This window comes from Symsagittifera roscoffensis, chromosome 10 (genome assembly GCF_963678635.1).
Source record: "Symsagittifera roscoffensis chromosome 10, txSymRosc1.1, whole genome shotgun sequence".
In the NCBI taxonomy this organism is placed as follows: domain Eukaryota; kingdom Metazoa; phylum Xenacoelomorpha; order Acoela; family Convolutidae; genus Symsagittifera; species Symsagittifera roscoffensis.
Genome location: NC_087071.1, coordinates 20,276,207 through 20,299,028, shown reverse-complemented (window position 1 = coordinate 20,299,028; position 22,822 = coordinate 20,276,207). Strand labels below are relative to the sequence as shown.

The following is a 22,822-nucleotide window of genomic DNA, read 5'->3' as shown; positions in this document are numbered from 1 at the left end:
GTCGTTTTGTTCTAATGTATCCAACTGTTTGTGTATGAGGTGTGATTACAAGGTCGTATTTTTTATTATCTATTTCACAATTGTGTAAAACGATTGTTTGTTTATTTCCTAGGTTTTTAAATGACATAAGGTTTAGGATGACGGATGCAAAAGGTTGTTAAATGATTTCTATTTGCTTAAACTGTTAGTCCTTACGATTTTTTTGTTAGCCTAACCTGGGTCTATTTGTTCAGGGTTGGGGAGAAAAGTATATCGATTCCGAAGAATGATTTTATACTTTCTCGTGGATAGTATAAGCTAAGGTGTTAACTTACTTAATCTTACTTAAGGGTAGTGATTGTGTTCAGGGTTGGAGAATAGTAAATCGATCCACAAGGTTCAGGTATAATTAGAACGCGAGTAGTTCGTTAGATACTATTTTAAACTTACTAAGTTTAAGATTTATCCTGGGTCTGGTAAGAGGGGGGATCAAGTGAAGGATGAATAACCGAAGTTCTTCACTGTTTATCCTAATTTGAATGATTAGTTTTGTTCAAAAATTTCTATTAGTCCTGGGTTTTTAGAAAGGGTTGGATAGTGAATCGACGTTTGAGGTCGTTAGACACTAGTTAAGTGGGTGGGGGAGAACAAAGTTGTTCTTTTTGATCCAAGGATAGGCCTTGATGATCAAGTTTTAAATTTAATTAAATAGAAAATGATTTAAGATCCAAGGATAAGCCTTGATGATCTGATTTTAAAATTAAGTGAATTTAAGTTTAAAATGTTTTAAATTTGCGTAAAGAATAGATTTAGTATTTTTATGATATTAGTGAGCTTATGAATGCTGTTATGTTTAGGCGATGAAGCTGGAACAACAGGATGATTTATAATTACTAACCGTTTATTGTCATGCTACTAATTTTTATTTTGATTTTTCAATAAATATTTTTCAAACATGTTTTGTATATTACTGCAGAATTTAGGAAAACGATCTGAGATCTTTTTATCAATCGTTATTGTATATTAATAATTCTGTTTAGCGCCTGAAATGATTCTGAAGATTGACTTCAAAATTTTATGTTTGCAAATGAAAATCTAAATTCATTGCTAGTAGTATTCTAAATACAAAAGTTTGTTCTGGCTTTTGCCGAACTATCATATAACTATATGGTAAGTTTCTGCTTTGTCGTATGTCGTCTCTGGTTCGAGGTCTTCTTCCAATTCCGGGTAGTTCTGTTATCGTTCGGAATATTGGCTCTGATCTATTGAGTCGTAGAGACATTTCGATTAAATTATTGTCGTATAACATTTTGTAAATGTTTTGTCTAAATTCTAATCTATTATTGGTTAATTCTAAGCTATTAAGGTCTTGTTCGAGACTTATGGTCGCACCAGATGAGTTAGGACCGATGGTTATAACTCATAGAGTAATTTCGGATAGGGTACACCGTCTGCTCGTCACGCTATCTTATTTTCGGCCGGATAGATTCGTGCAACTTCTTAGTCTAATACCGATCCTAATCTTACTCTTATACTATCTAGTCTCAGGTTGTTTAACTAGTCTCTGCTAGGCTCAATAGATCTAGGGTATACTGGTTTATTGCGGCTGCTGAAGTACTCGGGAGAGTTCAACTAATTTCTAAGTTAAATTCAAATCACTCTGGTGCTGAAATTACAAGTAATTTCAGCACTTACAAATAAGTGGATTGTTAGTTAGATGGATCATGATTGGTTAATATTAAATACTTTACATTGGTAAAATATCTAATTTATCCAATCATAAAATGTAGTTTAGATCAGGTTCCAGTTCCTTTTTTGAGATTATTTGAGATAATGGTCAAAATTTCTAAATTTACTACTTTGAAGTAGCAATGATTAGGAGAACCAAAGTTGTTTTAAATTATTGGATGGGCTTTTGAAAAATTCATAGACGTTTCGTGATTTGCAAAACCTTCATAATTTTCAAAACTTGTCACAAAACATGTATTGATATTCAAAAAAATCAAAAAATCTGTGCGCTGACAGGTTGTAGAATCTAGGATAAGAACTGATTTTTTATGGAACGTGTTCATGCGCTAACGTAGTGATGAACATTATCGCAATTAGATCATTCGAGAAGGTATGAAGGCACGTGCAATTAAAATATAGTTTTTTTTGTTTCTTCCCGCATCGAAGTTTGATGGATAAACATCGATTATAATGGATTTTAGTTGACCAAAATCAAATCTAGATAATCGATTATCGTGGCAAATTTAGACAATGTAATAGACTTTGAATGACTATGGTTGTATATGACCATGATATGACTCACCGTCAGCCCTCTGTCGTACTGAAAAAGAAACAGTTGAACAAATTAATTTGCGTGCCACACCATTGCTGGAGTCGAATAACAGAGTTGTATAAATTTAATTTGCGATTATGAGGTCAAATTAACTCCCACGAACTAAGAAACAATAAAAAAAATTAGCAAAGAGCATCTTAATATTTCAGATCTCCTTGCTGAAAGTCACTTACGGCTTGAAAAATCATAATTAGAACAAACGACAAGTAACACATCTTTGTTGGCTTCGCAAATTTAAATTTTTGCTGAGAAAATGTAATTTTAAAGAATAAAATGCGATATTTTAAAGTTTTTCAGTTTTGTCAACATTAACACAAATTCGAACATTCTTATATATTTCTAAATGTCTCTGTTGTTTGATGGATCGAATCTCCGTGGAATAGGGGGGAGGGGGTGGTTGTTAAAGAGGAAGGGCTTACATCGTCATCATTGGGTGCGCAGTACTGTTTGGATGGTTCGAGACAGTATGACTTCTGCTGTACAATCTCGTTGCAGTAGTATCTGTTCAGGATGGTGAGGAGAGTGCGTCTGTCGTGGTCGTCAGTCACTCTTCCGCCGTAGTTGCACTCCCCTGCCAGGTAAGTTAAAGCTTCGAAAGGGATTTCCTACAACACAAATAACACAAATGGCAATAATTAATATCATTCACATATTTCACAAAATTATATTATGTAGCTACAGAATAAGCCCACGTTATTTAACCTTGTTCAAAGAAGCAATAAAAGTAGGTTCTTTTTATCTAAAATTTGTTTGAATTCAATTCAACAAATTGAACCAGGTTAACTGAACGAAAAAACTCAGAAACCGAAAAAGTTGAAGCAAAAATCACATTAAAGCTCTTTGAATTTCGAGAAGTTTTTATGATTGACACTTTAATATGAAAACAACACCTTGTATAGAAAATCAAACTAATAGATATTTCCTTAGTTTGCTGGAATTTCAAGACATTCAAATCCATTTTTGAGACAAGAAGTTTATTCACGTTTTTCTTTACTTTTACATTTTTGCTGTTCGATAGTGGAGTTTGCCTTCAAGGAGGAACTGAACTTAAAAAGCAATCAGTAGTCAAACTGCTGAAAATCAAAATTGAGCGAGAACAACTTTTAAGCCTAAAAAACCATCATAACCTAATTAAGTGAATATCGCTCCGTTATTTTACTCTCGATTAAATATTTGTTTTAAAATGGTAAAATAATCTTAACGTCTTTTTTGACATCAGAAGCACTGACAGCCCGGGTTGAGCTCACAATGAAATTTAGCGATAAGCAAGTGAAAAAAAGCGATCGCCATCGATGAATTATCGATGTTCATTACCACAGTAGCAAACTTTATCGATAAATTATCGCTAATTTGGCTTATTTTCAGCGATGAAACAGCGATGAATAACCTATCAAAATGAGAAAAAATTATGCTCTACCAGGGTTTCAATCCCCTAACCTTCAGCTTTATCGACAATTATGCTACCTCTGCGCTATCGATCCTTCAAAACTTCTAAAGCTAAAAGGCTCATCAGCTAAAACTCTCATTTGAAAGCTACTAGAATGAGTTAAAACTTCTTAAGTTTCAGCGATGATTTTCTACGGATTTATTTATGCAACAATCTCCCAAATAAACATGAATCAGTGCTGGAAAAAAACGATCACTGGGATACTACAGAAAAAGCGATAATTAACAACAGCTAAGCAAGTGAAAAATAAAGATTAGTTGTTGAAAAGAGCATCGTTTTAGTTTTTTTTCTACTTTTTCAATATTTTACTTGGTCAGAAAACTGCCTTAAGACATAGTTTTTAGCATTGAATGAAAGTTTTAAAAATCGAATTAAAGAAAAAAAAAGTTAACACGATTCAATTCAAAGAACCGACAAATTTCGTCATTTGTTTTTGATAGCGTGGTAGTCTTGTTTGTTTTTCAATCGCATTGTCGCTATTTAATATCTGGAAATCCTAATTTGCGTACTTTTCAGCAAATGAGTATTATTTGAAATGAACAAGAAACAAAAATCAAACCAGGAAAAATCAAACTTGGGCGTGCACTACCATGAACTTACTTTCATTAAATTAAAAAGCTAAAAAAACCACATCCCCAAAACAATCTTTTTACTCCAAAAATAAAACTGGTCTGTCAAAAAACAGCATTTGAAAAAATCTGATTGAAGAACGTAACTTGCCTTGCAAATTTTAATGCATTTGAACTAAGGAATTAATACTTCAATCTGCAGCGGATTCAGGGAATGCAAACGATGAAAATTTTTATCAAAAGTACGAAATTATAGAATTTAGCGTAACTATGACGACATTCTAGGCGTTTTTTATTGTTGTTGGGTATTTTTCTTTTAAATTAATTTTGACCTTTATATTTTCTTTTTTGACGGAAATTTTAATCCAGTCCAAAAAATGTTAACAAGATGTTTCAACAGTGAGGTTCAGAGTTACCAAAGTTGCCAGATTATGATAATCAACTTGCAAATCAATATTCCATATTGAAGCGTAAGTGGCCCAAGTTAAATCACTTTTACTCAATTCTAGACCCGGATTTTCTAGTTGTTCCGACTTTCGTAACGCAAATAACGGAAAATTTGAGCTCGGGGTGGTTTTTTTTTCGACAAATTTCGATTTTTTAACTAGCCGCTTTTGACAACGTTTTTTAAAAGTCATTAAAAAACTTTGTTGCCCTGAGCTTAATTTTGAAAAGTTATAGGGGATTACAGATTGCCATTTTGGCCAGACAATTAACGAGCGATATATTTCGCGCTATTAACTCGTAAGCGAGATCTAATCCGTCTTAGAAATTGTTCCAAGTTCGTTCAAAGAAACATATATGCCACAATGGATTTGTTTAAAGAATAAAAAAACTGTATCACTTTCTACTTATTACGACGTGTGGGGGATGTTTCTACAAAAAATCTATTTTATTTTTTATGAAAAAAAAATTAATTTTATATCATTACATTTGATTTTTTCATGTTAACACTGCTCCATAGACCTTAAAAGGCAGTTGGATTATTCAGGGCTTCGCCCTGATACGAGCAGTCTTGTTTTTTTAGCTATTACTATACGCAAAATTCACATAACGTGCTGGGGATAAATTGGAGAAGAAAATCAACCTGGCAGTTTTTTTATTAAAAAATTTTTCAAATCAAAAATAAGAGCAATCGAAATAGTTAGAGCTTTATCCAGATACAAATCAATCTTGTGTGGCCTGCATCAAAATTAAGAAATCAAATATGATAAATATAGCCAAAAGACAAATGGAATCATTTCAATGGATGCAAAGTAGCCGAAAAAAGAATTGATTTTAAGAAAAGGTTATTTTTGCAGTTTGAAAGACAACATTTTATGGCTGTTTCGAAGAAAATTTGTTAAGATAACTGTATTAATAATCCGCTGGGAAAAAAAAACCTTTGAAACCAAAATTAGTTCCCGTTTTTTTTGCACTTTTTACATTTTTGCAAGTGAAGAACGCAATTTGTCTTCCATTTAACAAGTGAATGTGGTTTGAACTTAACAAGAAACGAAAAGCCAAACCGCAAAAACCAATCAAAAATGACGTGAAAAAAAAATTTCAAAAAATGTTTTAAAAAAATCAAAAAAGACAACGACCTATATAAGTGTCATCAGTACGTTCATTTACACTTGAAAATGACTTCTCCCTGATAGAAAAAGAAACAAAAAAGCAAAAACTAAATGATTAAACTTTTTTGCGGTTTCCAGTTATTCAATATTTTTCCTAATACCCTTTTTAGGTAACACGATCAAACTACTGGGCAATCAAATACAACTATTGCATGATATGTGACCTCATATTGGTTGAGGAACATGGACAACTGTTGTACACTGATTTTCAAGTCTGTCTCGAATAACCTATCAAAATGAGAATAAATTATGCTCTACCAGGGGTTCAATCCCCTAACCTTCAGCTTTATTGGCATTTATGCTACCTCTGCGCTATCGATCCTTCAAAAATTTAAAAGCTAAAGGGCTCATCAGCTAAAACTCTCATTTAAAAGCTAGTAGAATGAGTTAAAATTTCTTAAGTTTTAGCGATGATTTTCTACGGAATCTTTACTGAAATAGCTTCAAAAAATTGCAGAATGTTTTATGCAACAATTTCTCAAATATACGTGAATCAGTGCTGAAAAATAGCGATCACTGGGATATTACAGAAAAAGCGATATTTAACAACAGCAAAGCAAGTGAAAAACAAAGATTAATTGATGAAAAAAGCGCATCGTTTTAGTTTTTTTTTCTACTTTTTCAATATTTTACTTCCTGAAAACTGCCTTAAGACATAGTTTTTAGCATTGAATGGAAGTTTTAAAAATCGAATTAAAGAAAAAAAAAGTTAATACGATTCAATTCAAAGAACCGACAAATTTCGTCATTTGTTTTTGATAGCGTGGTAATCTTGTTTGTATTTCAATCGCATTGTCGCTATTTAATATCTGGAAATCCTAATTTGCGTTTTTTTCAGCGAATGAGTATTATTTGAATTGAACAAGAAACAAAAATCAAACCCGGAAAAATCAAATTTGGGCGTGCACTACCATGAATTTACTTTCATTAAATTAAAAAGCTAAAAAAACCACATCCCCAAAACAATCTTTTTACTCCAAAAATAAAACTGGTCTGTCAAAACACAGCATTTGAAAAAAATTTGATTGAAGAACGTAACTTGCCTTGCAAATTTTAATGCATTTGAACTAAGGAATTAATACTTCAATCTGCAGCGGATTCAGGGAATGCAATCGATGAAAATTTTTCTCAAAAGTACGAAGTTATAGAATTTAGCGTAACTGTGCCGACATTCTAGTTGTTTTTTTTATTGTTGTTGGGTATTTTTCTTTTTAATTAATTTTGACATTTATATATTTTCTTTTTTGACGGAAATTTTAATCCAGTCCAAAAAATGTTAACAAGATGTTTCAACAGTTAGGTTCAGAGTTACCAAAGTTGCCAGATTATGATAATCAACATGCAAAACAATATTCCATATTGAAGCGTAAGTGGCCCAAGTTAAACCACTTTTACATAAATCGAGACCCGGTTTTTCTAGTTGTTCCGACTTTCGTAACGCAAGTAACGGAATATTTGTGCTCGGGGTGGGTTTTTTTTCTTCAGACAAATTTCGACTTTTTAACTAGCGTTTTTTGACGATGTTTTTTAAAAACCAATAAAAAAATTTTGTTGCCCTGAGTTTAACTTTGAAAAGTTAAAGGTGTTTAAAGACTGCCATTTTGGCCAGACAATTAACGAGCGATATATTTCGCGCTATTAACTCGTAAGCGAGATCTAATCCGTCCTAGAAATTGTTCCAAATTGGTTCAAAGAAGCTTATATGCCACAATTGATTTGTTAAAAGAAGTAAACTGTATCACTTTCTACTTATTACGACGTGTGGGGGATGTTTTTACAAAAAGCCTTTTTTTTCTATGAAAAACTTTTAATTTTTTTTTTCATTACATTTGAATTTTTCAACTTATTACTGCGCCATAGAACTTAAAAGGCAGTCAGAACATTCAGAGCTTCGCCCTGATACGAGCAGTCTTGTTTTTTATTTATTACTAGACGCAAAATTCACATAACGTGCTGGGGATGAAATGGAGAAGAAAATCAACCTGGCAGTTTTTTTATTAAAAACTTTTTCAAATCAAAAACAAGAGCACTAGAAATAGTTAGAGCTTTATCCAGATACAAATCAATCTTGTGTGGCCTGCATCAAAATTAAGAAATCAAATATGATAAATATAGCCAAAAGACAAATGGAATCATTTCAATGGATGCAAAGTAGCCGAAAAAAACTGACTTTAGGAAAAGGTTATTTTTGCAGTTTGAAAGACAACATTTTATGGCTGTTTTGAAGAAACTTTGTTAAGATAACTGTATTAAGAATCCGCTGGGAAAATCAAAAAGAAAACTTTCGAAACCAAAAATAGTTCCCTTTTTTGCACTATTTACATTTTTGCAAGTGAAAAACGCAATTTGTCTTCCATTTAACAAGTGAATATGGTTTGAACTTGACAAGAAACGAAAAGCCAAACCGCAAAAACCAATCAAAAATGACGTGAAAAAAATATTTCAAAAAATGTTTCTTTAAAAAAATCAAAAAAGACAACGACCTATATAAGTGTCATCACTACGTTCATTTATACTTGAAAATGACTTCTCCCTGATAGAAAAAAAAACAAAAAAGCAAAAACTAAATGATTAAACTTTTTTGCGGTTTCCAGTTATTCAATATTTTTCCTTATACCCCTTTTAGGTAACACGATCAAACTACTGGGCAATCAAATACAAATATTGCATGATATGTGACCTCATATTGGTTGAGGAACATGGACAACTGTTGTACACTGATCCTCAAGTCTGTCTCGTTGAACTCGTATGGAATATTCCATCCGAGAGGTCCGAACTTCCTCCTCTCCTGAAGTAATGCGTGGAAGAAACAGAGACCGAACAGCATCTTCTTGAACACTTTCTGAAATAAAAGTCAATCACGATTTCAAAATTTGAGAAGACAATTATAAACCAAACACACATCAATATATGGAGTATCGAAAATCAAGTTCAAAACTTTTAGTTAGCCGTTGTAAGAAACTCTACAAAAAAGTAAGATCAATTTAAATGCATGTATTTTTTTGAAGGGATGTTCATAAATTGTGGTCTGTTTTAAACACACACCTGAAAAACTCAATTTCTAGCTTTAGACTGCCTCAAAATGTGACCAAGGAAGTTTTGGAAAGGTCAAATACAACTTCTAATTTTTCAGAAGTTGTCTTTGCCCTTTCCAAAACTATCTTGGTCACATTTTGAGGCAGACTAAAGCTAGAAATTGCGTTTGGAACAGGTGTGTTCCATTTTAAAAATTAGTATTTTTTAGCAAATTAGCAAAAATTTTATGGTTAAACTACTTAAACTGGATGTTGTAGACTAATATAGCACGCTGTCATTGGTATGTTAGTGTGTCTTTTTTCTGAAGACTAGCTAATGCCTTAAAGATGAATACAATTTGACAAGAAATCAGCAGGATTGGTCAAAAGTTTCGAAACATTTATAAAATGAGAACTTACAATCTGTTTGTTTCCGGAAAAGAACTCGGGGTCGTTGATCGGGTCCGAGATGTAGGACCTCAGGATGTTAGCCTTTATGCCTCTGGGGGGTTCATTGGTCATCTTCACCCCATTCTGCAATACTGAAACTGGGAAGTGGGGGGAGGGGTAACTGGTGAGCCAGAGGCGGAAGTCGGGGTGCACTTGCTCCGGGTTGACCTCCTGAAAAATCATTGAAAGGTAACAGTAAAAGAAAAAACTAACACGTTTACTTCCAAAAATGAGAAAATGGTGCCAAAACTATTTTTTGACTACTTATTTTTTAAAAATTTGGCGGTATGCACTGAGTTTGTCGGTTAGATTTCCAGCGGCAAACTAAAGAAAGAAACTAAGGGTATTACAAACTAAGTATAACTTTTTAATTTTGCTCCCGCCTTAAGGTATGAATTTAAAAATAACAAGATCAGACCTTCAATTTTTAAAGAAAAAGATTGTATTTTGCAAAAGATCTGTGCTTACATTGCCGTCAATGTCAACTTCCACAACAGCTTGTCGCTCTGCTTTCAATTTACCCTAAAATAAAACAACGGTATAATTATTTCAAGTATGACAGATTATCTAATTTTAATTTACTTCGTTTTCTCATTACAAAAAAAAACCGTGAGAAGTTGAATTGAGAAGTTAAAGTCCTACCCTCTGCTGGCAAGTTTTTGTTGCGACTTGTCTTGTTGCAAGTTGTATTTTGTTGCGAGCTGCGGCATTACAATTTTTATAATATGGTGAGTTTAGCACCGCCAAAAATTATAACTTTTCGAAATAATTTAACACGATTGACTGGATTTTAGCGCCCCTTGGATTTGACATTTGGACAAAAATTGATAACTAATCATCGAACGAAGAGAAATTGAGACCCAACCAAAAGATGGATCTTATAGCTCCCCCTTTCTTTCCTTCGCGCAAAAGGGAAAAACTTGTTTCACAATGTACCAAATTCACGTTTGCAGAATCTTTAATATAGTTCATTATAGCTATTTATGGGGATGCAAAGACTGAACCAGGTCCCATAGAAGGGGGAAGATAATAATGAACAAAATCCGAAAAATGCAGTGGAATTTTACCAAGAACGAGTTGAATTCTATAGGGTACCAAAAGAACCATACCCACCTCGCATATCTTTTCCAGGGTGCCCATCCAAGACACTGCCACGTGACAGTTCTGCAGTACAACCCATATGCCCTCCTTGATCCCTCTCTCAATCATGTTCACTGCAATGGGCCCTTGACCTTGACCCAGAGAGAGCGTGATCATTTTCGCTCCCCCGAATCCCTGGAATTATAAGAAATGAAAAGTGCAAAATATTTATCATTTTTTCAAAACTGCAAAAAATGACCGCAAAAAAATTTTGATCAAAGTGTGACCTAAATTTTCATTCAAGATTTTTGGCTCAACCCGAAGCCCTGATTGGAAACAATTGGTGCATTATTACTCTCCATTACGTTATTGATCCGAGTAACAATGAGTATGGGAGAAATTTGATTCTGCTGTTTTTTTCTCTACCAAATCCATGTACCACAAACACATGTCGTATGAGTGATTTATCAAATTGTGATGAAGATGCAGACCTAAGGTTTCCTAGAAGGGTTTTATAGGTATTTCGCCCTTTATTTCTGTACGGCAAACTGTTTTCTCAAAAGCAAGCCAACAGTGAAGCTTCTTGAGTTTTGCCGCATTTTTTGGAGAGGGCTCCTATTTTCTTAAGCTGTGCGCCATGCAAAACTTTTCAAGCTCGGTCAACCAATATACTTATTGTAACTTATTTAGCAGGAGAAACAGGACCGAAAATGGTCTGATTACTCTACTTTTTGCTTTTCAATATATTTTGATGCTTACATGACGAGAAAGGCGTCACAAAAAACGGAAAAACTTTAACAAACTAACTCGTTCCTCTTTCATTTGTAAATCATTTTGAAATTCTTGGTCAAAATTGTGTTTTTTAATGAAAATCTTTGTAATAGTTAGCGTGACCCTGTGTGAGATATGAAAAAAAAACGAAAAAATGTTAAAATGTTAAATTTTAATTGGAACACCATACAAAATTTAAGGCACAGCAATGCCTTTGATAAAGGTTTCTGCAGAGTATCAAACAATTCATGAATTTTGGAAGCTTGGGAGAAATTATGATTTTTCGGAAACATTCAGAGACAAAATATTTACGACTGAATTATCAGTTTTGGCCGAAAATTTGAAAACTTGTCATGCTTCTAAAACATCATGTCAATTTGAAATGTTTTGATTTGAAATATTATCAAGATAGTTTTTGTCAAAATGAGGTTAAACTGTGTGTTTTTAGGGAGCTCAAAGTTGTGTGTGTATGCCTGCGGATCCAGAGACAAATATTCAAAAATGGCAAATTTTTTGTAGGTTGAATCCTCTTACCAAATTGTTTCGTAAGTGATGAAGATATACCTTGTAAGGTAAACTAGCTTGACACATAAAACGTATGGCAGAAGCCAATGCAAGCGGTTATAGGAAGTTTTGTAATTATTTGGAAAATCCCCATTTTGTAAGTATTTGGGGGAGCGGTGGTGAAGTGGTTACGTCTCCGCCTCTCGATCGAAAGGTCGGAAGTTCGACGCCCACCATAATCCGTGCTCGTTGCTTGAGGGTGAAACAACATTACCCAGCCCAGAAAAATCACCAAAAAATTGCATGTAGTTCTTAAACAGGGGCACAACAGCGGTAGTTTTGTATTACTAATTGTTTAAAGATTCGCAAAATTTTCTGAACCGCAAAGATTTTGTTGTGGAATCCACAAATTTTGCTACTTGAGCTTTTGGAGCTTCAATATGCGCTAGAATTTTTTCTTTTGATTCCAAAACAGTAAGAAGATAATGCAAAAACATCCTTGTTGCAGATTCCATGTCAAACTTTTGTTCAACCTTGACGCAGTATCCACAAAAAAATTGAAAACAAGCAAATTTGCTTCTCAATGTTGCTTTGAAGGAAATAATTGGTCAAAATTGTCTCGACATATAGCAGCTTTGCTTCCACTTCATCCCGGCACAAAAAGTTCACTTTTTTTCTTACGCTAATTTTAAATTATTCAAACAGCTAGATAGCAATTGGCACCCGCACCTAATTATTGATATATTATATTTATAATCGTACTTTTAGCAAAATTATAATTAATTATAAGCGCCAATTTTAGATGTTTAAACGATTTATAATCCATTATAATGAACATTTTGGTGACAGTTTAATAAATTATAATTTCTTATAATCTCTTATAATTTATTATAAGTTAGTATAATAGATTATAAACCTGTTTTCTATCAAAGTATTATTTTACAAAAAAAATGAAATATAATGGATTATAATTTAGCTATTCTGCATGAAAACACAGTAAAATTTTATCGACTTTTTTAGGTCGACCAAATTGATTTTCGAGGTCTCCCAAAGCACTTAAGAGACCCTGTTTTGGCCAAAACTTGTGCGCCGCAGGCAAACTTTTGAAGAAACAGGCCAAAAACGGATTTCTTAAGGCATTCGGTTTTTTTTGGCACGCGGTCCCCCTCGAAATTGAATAGAAAAGGATTATAATCGATTAAAGTTGATTATAATTCAATAAAAATTCTTGAAATAATTTTTTCAAAAAATAATCGATTATAATTTTTTTTTGTTTCAAAAAATAGTAACATTATAATCCATTTTTAATCAACTATAATCTCCTTTTTTTGAAATTTATGAAGACTGACAATAAAAAACTATTATAATCTATTATTTTCTCTTTTTACTGAGTGCGGGCAGGTTTAGATTGAAATGAGTTTGAAATTGTTTTTTCGAAGCTCTGTTTTTAGCTATTTCCTATGACAAAATTATTCAATTTTCGTAGAAGTTAAAAATTTCTTTAAGAGCTTAACATACCATATCTTCAGCAAACTTCAGCAAAGCCACCATTGGATCGGCTCCGGGAGACAACACAAATATAATGGGCGCAGTACACGAACTATCCGCAAAAGTCTTCGCAAGATCAAACGGCGGTGGCTCCACAAATCGACGCCCGATTTTCTCCGATACGAATTCTTGCAGTGCTGGGATTATTTTGTCCGGTCGAATGCACCGCATGATTAGCATGCGTTGGAAGCTGCCCGTCTTGTCCTGCCATTCTCCAGGGAAATTTTGGTGGTGAGGCTCCTGAAAAAAAATCATTTGGGTTTGTAACGGTTGAAATTATGGTTTTAACAACTGCTAATTAAATATTTGAAAAATTTTTGTTTAATTTCTCAATTCGTATTAAAAAACTAAGCCATTGTAAAATCTTTTTATGCACATTTTTTTTGTGTATATATTTATGAACGATAATTAATTGGAGTATTACTATCTTAAAATAGTCAATTTATATTTAGATGATAATAGTTACTAACCGGACTGTCGTAAACCATTTTCCAGTAGTCCTTTTGGGTCAAAAACTTCTTTCTCAAATCAGTGAACACAGGAAGTTCATCCAGTCTACATATCTCATCCCATGCTTTGGAGGGGAGCCATGCTGTGGGGTTGGGGTGGGGGTTGTCTAGGCCGATGCCTCCAGTTAGCAGAAATCGCCATTCGTCTTCATCTATTTCGCCCTTTGTGCGTAAGACGTTCACACAGAGAAGAAAAGAGAACAGTAGCTGAAAAACATACAAATTCATAATTACCTCTGAAAACTGCATTGAAGAAGATTATAGACTGATTTCTTAATATTGTTTTATTGAATTTAATTTTAAAGTTCGACGAAAAACTTTCATATTTATGCACTTCGCAGAGAAAAAAAACTTAAAGTTGAATCTCAAAAAATTGAAATTTTGAAAAAAAAACTTAAAAAAATGAATTTTTACATTTTTTTGTGTCATAAATGAATTACTTTCTCATACATTAAAGATAAAACAAAAATTGGTAATGTTTTGAAGAAAAACGAAAAAAAAAAATTTAAATGAAAATCAAATGTTTTATGAAATTTTCTTTTATTTTTTACATCGAAAAGCTAATGAAAAGTTAGACGAACCTTGTCTTTTTCAAAGAGTGAGCGACACACATTACAGTAGAGGAGATACTGGAAATAGTGCTGCAGATTCTCCAGTCTCTTCTCTAATTGGTCGGACTTCTCTGAGTTGTCGATGGCCATCGTGAACAGATTAATGAACCAGGCGAGAGAGTATTGGTACATGGGCTCAATGTTGGCCAGGTCGGCGATCGAGAAAAAGAGAATGCTCGAGTAGGAAGCTAAACAGAAGTTATAGTTTTATACATTGGTTGGCTTATTTTGAGTATTTTCTAAATGTCTTTCCTTTCAATTTAATTTAGTTATAATTGTGGTTTCAGCGAATCGCAGAGGACCTATGAAAGTCTGTCAGAACTGTTTAAGCATAGTCCGTTTTAATCAGGGGCGGATTTAGGGGGGGGGGCGGACGCTTTTTCCTCAAGGATTCAACCCCCTGCCGACCCAAAGGGTCCCCCCTTTGGTACGTTTTAGGAAATCCATTTTTGGCCAATCGACCCTAAAATTTTTCTAAAGGCGCCTTTGGCGCCAAGATATACTAATTTTGACGGGGGAGCGCGTGCCGAAATTTTTTTGAAAATCCACCAACCCATCCCCCTCGAGAAAATCCTAGATACGCCCCTGGTTTTAATTATTCCCTGTTTCATCATATTCCAAATAGAGTTAATTTGTTGCGAAGCTCTTTTTTGCATCGTTTTTTGCGTCTAGATTTTATACGTGGTACCACTATAGCAGCCGAAATTGGTCAGGCTGTGGCAGACCTGAAGCTAGAGGTCAAGTGAGAACTCGTCCTCAGATACTATCATTCCCATGGCAGGGGATCGAAATTGAAATTTAAAAAAGAATAGGTTGTTTTTGTGAATCCACCCATCGCTCTGAGAAATTTTCAGATTCACTGACCGATCTGATTTATTCAAGTGTCCTTCAAGTTACCAGCCAACCTCAAGCTAACAAACTATATGTTTTTTTCAGGCTAGATTTTTTCAAAGTTGTGTGGAAGGGTTAAGCTGGAAAAACAATTTTCGACATTCAACTTAAGATTATGGTCTTTTTTCCAAAGTAAGCAAAAAAGACCAACCACATGTTCAATCTGTTACGCCGGTAAAATTTTTTTTGTTACCGTCTAGTTTATTTGTATTATTATAATATTATGAAAACACAGCAAGAATTTTTTTCAGTTGGAGTATATTCCATTCTGGTCTCGTCGATCTTTGGTCTTCTTTATCGAACGTATTGTCAACGGCAAGTTAGGTCTATCGGTTTTTTTTCGAAACCTTTGAAGCTGTGACTCTTATAACCCGATCAGAAAAAAACGATTACATCATAATCACAGCATAGTTACATAATGAGTGTGTATAACCTATAGGCGTGTATCCCATTCTGGTCTCGTCTATCTTGATCTCGGTGTCCTCAGCCACCACCTGCTTCTCAGTGATGTCATTCGCCACCTCTTTGGACGAAGACAGGATCTGGATGGCTGTCTCGTCCTCCAAGATGTTACCCTCTGAAGACGACAAAACTTCCAGGATCTTGTCCTCTATCTCCTTCAGTTGTCTGGAAACAAAATGCCAAATACAATTTATGAAATTTCGTTTACGGCATATTATGATGATTACAAGATACGATTAAAATTGATCTAACCTCTTTCAAAGGGAAAAAATTAAATCAGTTTTTTTGAATTGTCCTAAGAAAATGATAAACATGGTTTAAACAATTTTTCCCCTCTTAAATTAAGTGACACGTTTTGCCCCACACACATTTCGCCCCTACTGTTTTGCACACAAAGTGGCGTAAAAAATGAGGGGCAAAATGTGTGAGGGGCGAAAGGTGCTGCACTCGATAACATATTTTTCTTAAGCCATGGTTGGAGTTTTGCTTTAAGCCTGAAAGAAACAATTTCGGTCAATAAACACACGTTAATTTTCCGTCGATTTCAAACTCAAAAAATTATCACGTTCAATTTTTTTAATGTAAAAAAATTCAAGAAAAAGAGTGTGAGCGATATTCGTACCGTTTGTTGCTCGCTGTCTGCAGAATGAGTTGATTCTTCTCTTCTTCGAGTTCTGGCCTCTCTCTTGCAACCACAATTCCCAACAGCTGGTCTTGCAGACCCTCAGGTGTGATCATAAAGTTCAACAGCGTCACCTGAAATGAGCAAATAATATCAAATATATAGCAACAGAAAGTATTAGAGAACTCTAGATCCCCGGTTTGACCTCCATAGACCAAAAACGCCAATCATACAATTCCATAAACTATGTCTATGAAAAAATACTAGTCATACAAATTTCATACGTTTTTAAAAAGTGTTGTCATCGAAATTTCAAAGAATTTTTTCTTGTTTTGGCATGAAAGTCGGTATATCATATTAAACATAAAAGAAAATTTTTCTGTCAAAAAAATGCTAAGCTTACAATTTCCATACATGGAATTTGCATGACTAGCATTTTTTGACGAAGACAACTAAATTTTTTCCAAGTAATTTTGAAAATGCCCCAAAAAATTTGTTGTTTTTTTTAACCGCAAATCGAATTTTGTACTCAAACAAGCATTTCCCAAAAAAACAATTGCATTCGTAGTGCTGGATGTAACGTAGTCCTGGATACACAAAAATGGGATTCTTTTCCGTTTCTCTGGATAACTTCTTTCAAAATCGCTTAAAACTCCTATTTCTTTTGTATGGTATTTCTATATATGCCTTGATAAAGGTCTGATAAGTTAAAAATTCAAACTTTAAAATAATAATCGCTGAAAAGTTTTGCCAAAATTTAAAAGTTTGATGCCTTTGGTATATTATTTGTGTAAGAAAACTCTGACATAATTCAGGTCGTTTCCAATGCATTCTAAATTCAAGACGATCAAATCTCTGGTGACTCTTGTTTTGAGTAAAGTATGGTTTTTGCCACTTGTGTTCGGTCACGAATACATCCAAAAAAATTTGAGAAATTAAATTTAAAATTTTTTTTTTGTTTTATGGGAAAACGCTAGTCATACAATTTCCATATATGAAAAATCACTAATCATAAACCTTTTATGCAATTTTCTGTGCTTATGGAATTGCATGAAAAGTGTATGATTCGCATTTTTTCATATATGAAGGTTGTCTGATTAGCATTTTTGGTCAATCCGGGTCAGGATACTAAGCACAACAGCCATGAAAACCGATTTTATTGGTTATTAGATCCTAAATGGCAGTTTGAAAAGACGATAGAGTTTTTTCACGATACAACCTTCACAAACCAATTTTTGCGATGAAAATCCAATTCGTGTAAGAAATTAAAGCATAAGAAAATAACTTGATTGTTTCCAGAACATTATTAATGTAAGCGCACCCTAAACGGCGTGTCGGGCAAATAGTGCGGGTTCCTCAAACTATTCAAACTTTGTGGTCTAGAAAAAACGAGACATGTTTTAGATACAAACCCACCTTAACCGAAGTTTCTGGAAGGTAGTGGGGATTCCTCAAATTATTCAAAATTTGTGGTCTAGAAAAAAACGAGACATGTTTTAGATACAAACCCACCTTAACCGAAGTTTCTGGAAGGTAGTGAGGATTCCTCAAATTATTCAAATTTTGTAGTCTAGAAAAAAACGAGACATGTTTTAGATACAAACCCACCTTAACCGAAGTTTCTGGAAGGTAGTGGGGATTCCTCAAATTATTCAAAATTTGTGGTCTAGAAAAAAACGAGACATGTTTCAGATACAAACCCACCTTAACCGAAGTTTCTGGAAGGTAGTGGGGATTCCTCAAATTATTCAAAATTTGTGGTCTAGAAAAAAACGAGACATGTTTTAGATACAAACCCACCTTAACCGAAGTTTCTGGAAGGTAGTGGAGATTCCTCAAATTATTCAAAATTTGTGGTCTAGAAAAAAACGAGACATGTTTTAGATACAAACCCACCTTAACCGAAGTTTCTGGAAGGTAGTGGGGATTCCTCAAATTATTCAAAATTTGTAATCTAGAAAAAAACGAGACATGTTTTAGATACAAACCCACCTTAACCGAAGTTTCTGGAAGGTAGTGGGGATTCCTCAAATTATTCAAAATTTGTGGTCTAGAAAAAAACGAGACATGTTTTAGATACAAACCCACCTTAACCGAAGTTTCTAGAAGGTAGTGGGGATTCCTCAAATTATTCAAAATTTGTGGTCTAGAAAAAAACGAGACATGTTTTAGATACAAACCCACCATAACCGAAGTTTCTGGAAGGGAGTGGGGATTCCTCAAATTATTCAAACTTTGTGGTCTAGAAAAAACGAGACATGTTTTAGATACAAACCCACCTTAACCGAAGTTTCTGGAAGGTAGTGGGGATTCCTCAAATTATTCAAAATTTGTGGTCTAGAAAAAAACGAGACATGTTTTAGATACAAACCCACCTTAACCGAAGTTTCTGGAAGGTAGTGGGGGTTCCTCAAACTATTCAAAATTTGTGGTCTAGAAAAAAACGAGACATGTTTTAGATACAAACCCACCTTAACCGAAGTTTCTGGAATGTAGTGGGGATTCCTCAAATTATTCAAATTTTGTGGTCTAGAAAAAAACGAGACATGTTTTAGATACAAACCCACCTTAACCGAGGTTTCTGGAAGGTAGTGGAGATTCCTCAAATTATTCAAAATTTATGGTCTAGAAAAAAACGAGACATGTTTTAGATACAAACCCACCTTAACCGAAGTTTCTGGAAGGTAGTGGGGATTCCTCAAATTATTCAAAATTTGTGGTCTAGAAAAAAACGAGACATGTTTTAGATACAAACCCACCTTAACCGAAGTTTCTGGAAGGTAGTGGGGATTCCTCAAATTATTCAAAATTTGTGGTCTAGAAAAAAACGAGACATGTTTTAGATACAAACCCACCTTAACCGAAGTTTCTGGAAGGTAGTGGGGATTCCTCAAATTATTCAAAATTTGTGGTCTAGGAAAAAACGAGACATGTTTTAGATACAAACCCACCTTAACCGAAGTTTCTGGAAGGTAGTGGGGATTCCTCAAATTATTCAAAATTTGTGGTCTAGAAAAAAAACATGTTTTAGATACAAACCCACCTTAACCGAAGTTTCTGGAAGGTAGTGGGGATTCCTCAAATTATTCAAAATTTGTGGTCTAGAAAAAAACGAGACATGTTTTAGATACAAACCCACCTTAACCGAAGTTTCTGGAAGGTAGTGGGGGTTCCTCAAATTATTCAAAATTTGTGGTCTAGAAAAAAACGAGACATGTTTTAGATACAAACCCACCTTAACCGAAGTTTCTGGAAGGTAGTGGGGATTCCTCAAATTATTCAAAATTTGTGGTCTAGAAAAAAACGAGACATGTTTTAGATACAAACCCACCTTAAACGAAGTTTCTGGAAGGTAGTGGGGATTCTTCAAATTATTCAAAATTTGTGTTCTAGAAAAAACGAGACATGTTTTAGATACAAACCCACCTTAACCGAAGTTTCTGGAAGGTAGTGGGGATTCCTCAAATTATTCAAAATTTGTGGTCTAGAAAAAAACGAGACATGTTTTAGATACAAACCCACCTTAACCGAAGTTTCTGGAAGGTAGTGGGGATTCCTCAACTTATTCAAATTTTGTGGTCTAGAAAAAAACGAGACATGTTTTAGATACAAACCGACCTAACCGAAGTTTCTGGAAGGTAGTGGGGATTCCTCAAATTATTCAAAATTTGTGGTCTAGAAAAAAACGAGACATGTTTTAGATGCAAACCCACCTTAACCGAAGTTTCTGGAAGGTAGTGGGGATTCCTCAAATTATTCAAAATTTGTGGTCTAGAAAAAAACGAGACATGTTTTAGATACAAACCCACCTTAACCGAAGTTTCTGGAAGGTAGTGGGGATTCCTCAAATTATTCAAAATTTGTGGTCTAGAAAAAAACGAGACATGTTTTAGATACAAACCCACCTTAACCGAAGTTTCTGGAAGGTAGTGGGGATTCCTCAAATTATTCAAAATTTGTGGTCTAGGAAAAAACGAGACATGTTTTAGATACAAACCCACCTTAACCGAAGTTTCTGGAAGGTAGTGGGGATTAATCAAATTATTCAAATTTTGTGGTCTAGAAAAAAACGAGACATGTTTTAGATACAAACCCACCTTAACCGAAGTTTCTGGAAGGTAGTGGGGATTCCTCAAATTATTCAAAGTTTGTGGTCTAGAAAAAAACGAGACATGTTTTAGATACAAACCCACCTTAACCGAAGTTTCTGGAAGGTAGTGGGGATTCCTCAAATTATTCAAAATTTGTGGTCTAGAAAAAAACGAGACATGTTTTAGATACAAACCCACCTTAACCGAAGTTTCTGGAAGGTAGTGGGGATTCCTCAAATTATTCAAAATTTGTGGTCTAGAAAAAAACGAGACATGTTTTAGATACATACCCACCTTAACCGAAGTTTCTGGAAGGTAGTGGGGATTCTTCAAATTATTCAAAATTTGTGGTCTAGAAAAAAACGAGACATGTTTTAGATACAAACCCACCTTAACCGAAGTTTCTGGAAGGTAGTGGGGATTCCTCAAATTATTCAAAATTTGTGGTCTAGAAAAAAACGAGACATGTTTTAGATACAAACACACCTTAACCGAAGTTTCTGGAAGGTAGTGGGGATTCCTCAAATTATTCAAACTTTGTGGTCTAGGAAAAAACGAGACATGTTTTAGATACAAACCCACCTTAACCGAAGTTTCTGGAAGGTAGTGGGGATTAATCAAATTATTCAAATTTTGTGGTCTAGAAAAAAACGAGACATGTTTTAGATACAAACCCACCTTAACCGAAGTTTCTGGAAGGTAGTGGGGATTCCTCAAATTATTCAAAGTTTGTGGTCTAGAAAAAAACGAGACATGTTTTAGATACAAACCCACCTTAACCGAAGTTTCTGGAAGGTAGTGGGGATTCCTCAAATTATTCAAAATTTGTGGTCTAGAAAAAAACGAGACATGTTTTAGATACAAACCCACCTTAACCGAAGTTTCTGGAAGGTAGTGGGGATTCCTCAAATTATTCAAAATTTGTGGTCTAGAAAAAAACGAGACATGTTTTAGATACATACCCACCTTAACCGAAGTTTCTGGAAGGTAGTGGGGATTCTTCAAATTATTCAAAATTTGTGGTCTAGAAAAAAACGAGACATGTTTTAGATACAAACCCACCTTAACCGAAGTTTCTGGAAGGTAGTGGGGATTCCTCAAATTATTCAAAATTTGTGGTCTAGAAAAAAACGAGACATGTTTTAGATACAAACACACCTTAACCGAAGTTTCTGGAAGGTAGTGGGGATTCCTCAAATTATTCAAACTTTGTGGTCTAGAAAAAAACGAGACATGTTTTAGATACAAACCCACCTTAACCGAAGTTTCTGGAAGGTAGTGGGGATTCCTCAAATTATTCAAAATTTGTGGTCTAGAAAAAAACGAGACATGTTTTAGATACAAACCCACCTTAACCGAAGTTTCTGAAAGGTAGTGGGGATTCCTCAAATTATTCAAAATTTGTGGTCTAGAAAAAAACGAGACATGTTTTAGATACAAACCCACCTTAACCGAAGTTTCTGGAAGGTAGTGGGGATTCCTCAAATTATTCAAAATTTGTGGTCTAGAAAAAAACGAGACATGTTTTAGATACAAACCCACCTTAACCGAAGTTTCTGGAAGGTAGTGGGGATTCCTCAAATTATTCAAAATTTGTGGTCTAGAAAAAAACGAGACATGTTTTAGATACAAACCCACCTTAACCGAAGTTTCTGGAAGGTAGTGGGGATTCCTCAAGTTATTCAAACTTTGTGGTCTAGAAAAAAACGCGACATGTTTTAGATACAAACCCACCTTAACCGAAGTTTCTGGAGGGTAGTGGGGATTCCTCAAATTATTCAAAATTTGTGGTCTAGAAAAAAAACGAGACATGTTTTAGATACAAACCCACCTTAACCGAAGTTTCTGGAAGGTAGTGGGGATTCCTCAAATTATTCAAAATTTGTGGTCTAGAAAAAAACGAGACATGTTTTAGATACAAACCCACCTTAACCGAAGTTTCTGGAAGGTAGTGGGGATTCCTCAAATTATTCAAACTTTGTGGTCTAGAAAAAAACGAGACATGTTTTAGATACAAACCCACCTTAACCGAAGTTTCTGAAAGGTAGTGGGGATTCCTCAAATTATTCAAAATTTGTGGTCTAGAAAAAAACGAGACATGTTTTAGATACAAACCCACCTTAACCGAAGTTTCTGGAAGGTAGTGGGGATTCCTCAAATTATTCAAACTTTGTGGTCTAGAAAAAAACGAGACATGTTTTAGATACAAACCCACCTTAACCGAAGTTTCTGGAAGGTAGTGGGGATTCCTCAAATTATTCAAAATTTGTGGTCTAGAAAAAAACGAGACATGTTTTAGATACAAACCCACCTTAAC

At 34.4% G+C, this 22,822-nt stretch overlaps 1 protein-coding gene across 1 annotated transcript in view; it reads right to left on the bottom strand.

Moving 5' to 3' along the window:
* Positions 1-22,822, bottom strand: part of LOC134855131 (dynein axonemal heavy chain 7-like) — a 366,992-nt gene that overhangs the window by 26,390 nt on the left and 317,780 nt on the right. Inside the window, 11 exon segments of the mRNA XM_063871543.1 lie at positions 2,291-2,308; positions 2,740-2,925; positions 8,633-8,794; positions 9,387-9,587; positions 9,885-9,938; positions 10,530-10,691; positions 13,290-13,559; positions 13,790-14,035; positions 14,410-14,627; positions 15,764-15,957; positions 16,415-16,548. Coding sequence (XP_063727613.1) covers positions 2,291-2,308; positions 2,740-2,925; positions 8,633-8,794; positions 9,387-9,587; positions 9,885-9,938; positions 10,530-10,691; positions 13,290-13,559; positions 13,790-14,035; positions 14,410-14,627; positions 15,764-15,957; positions 16,415-16,548 — 1,845 coding nt within the window.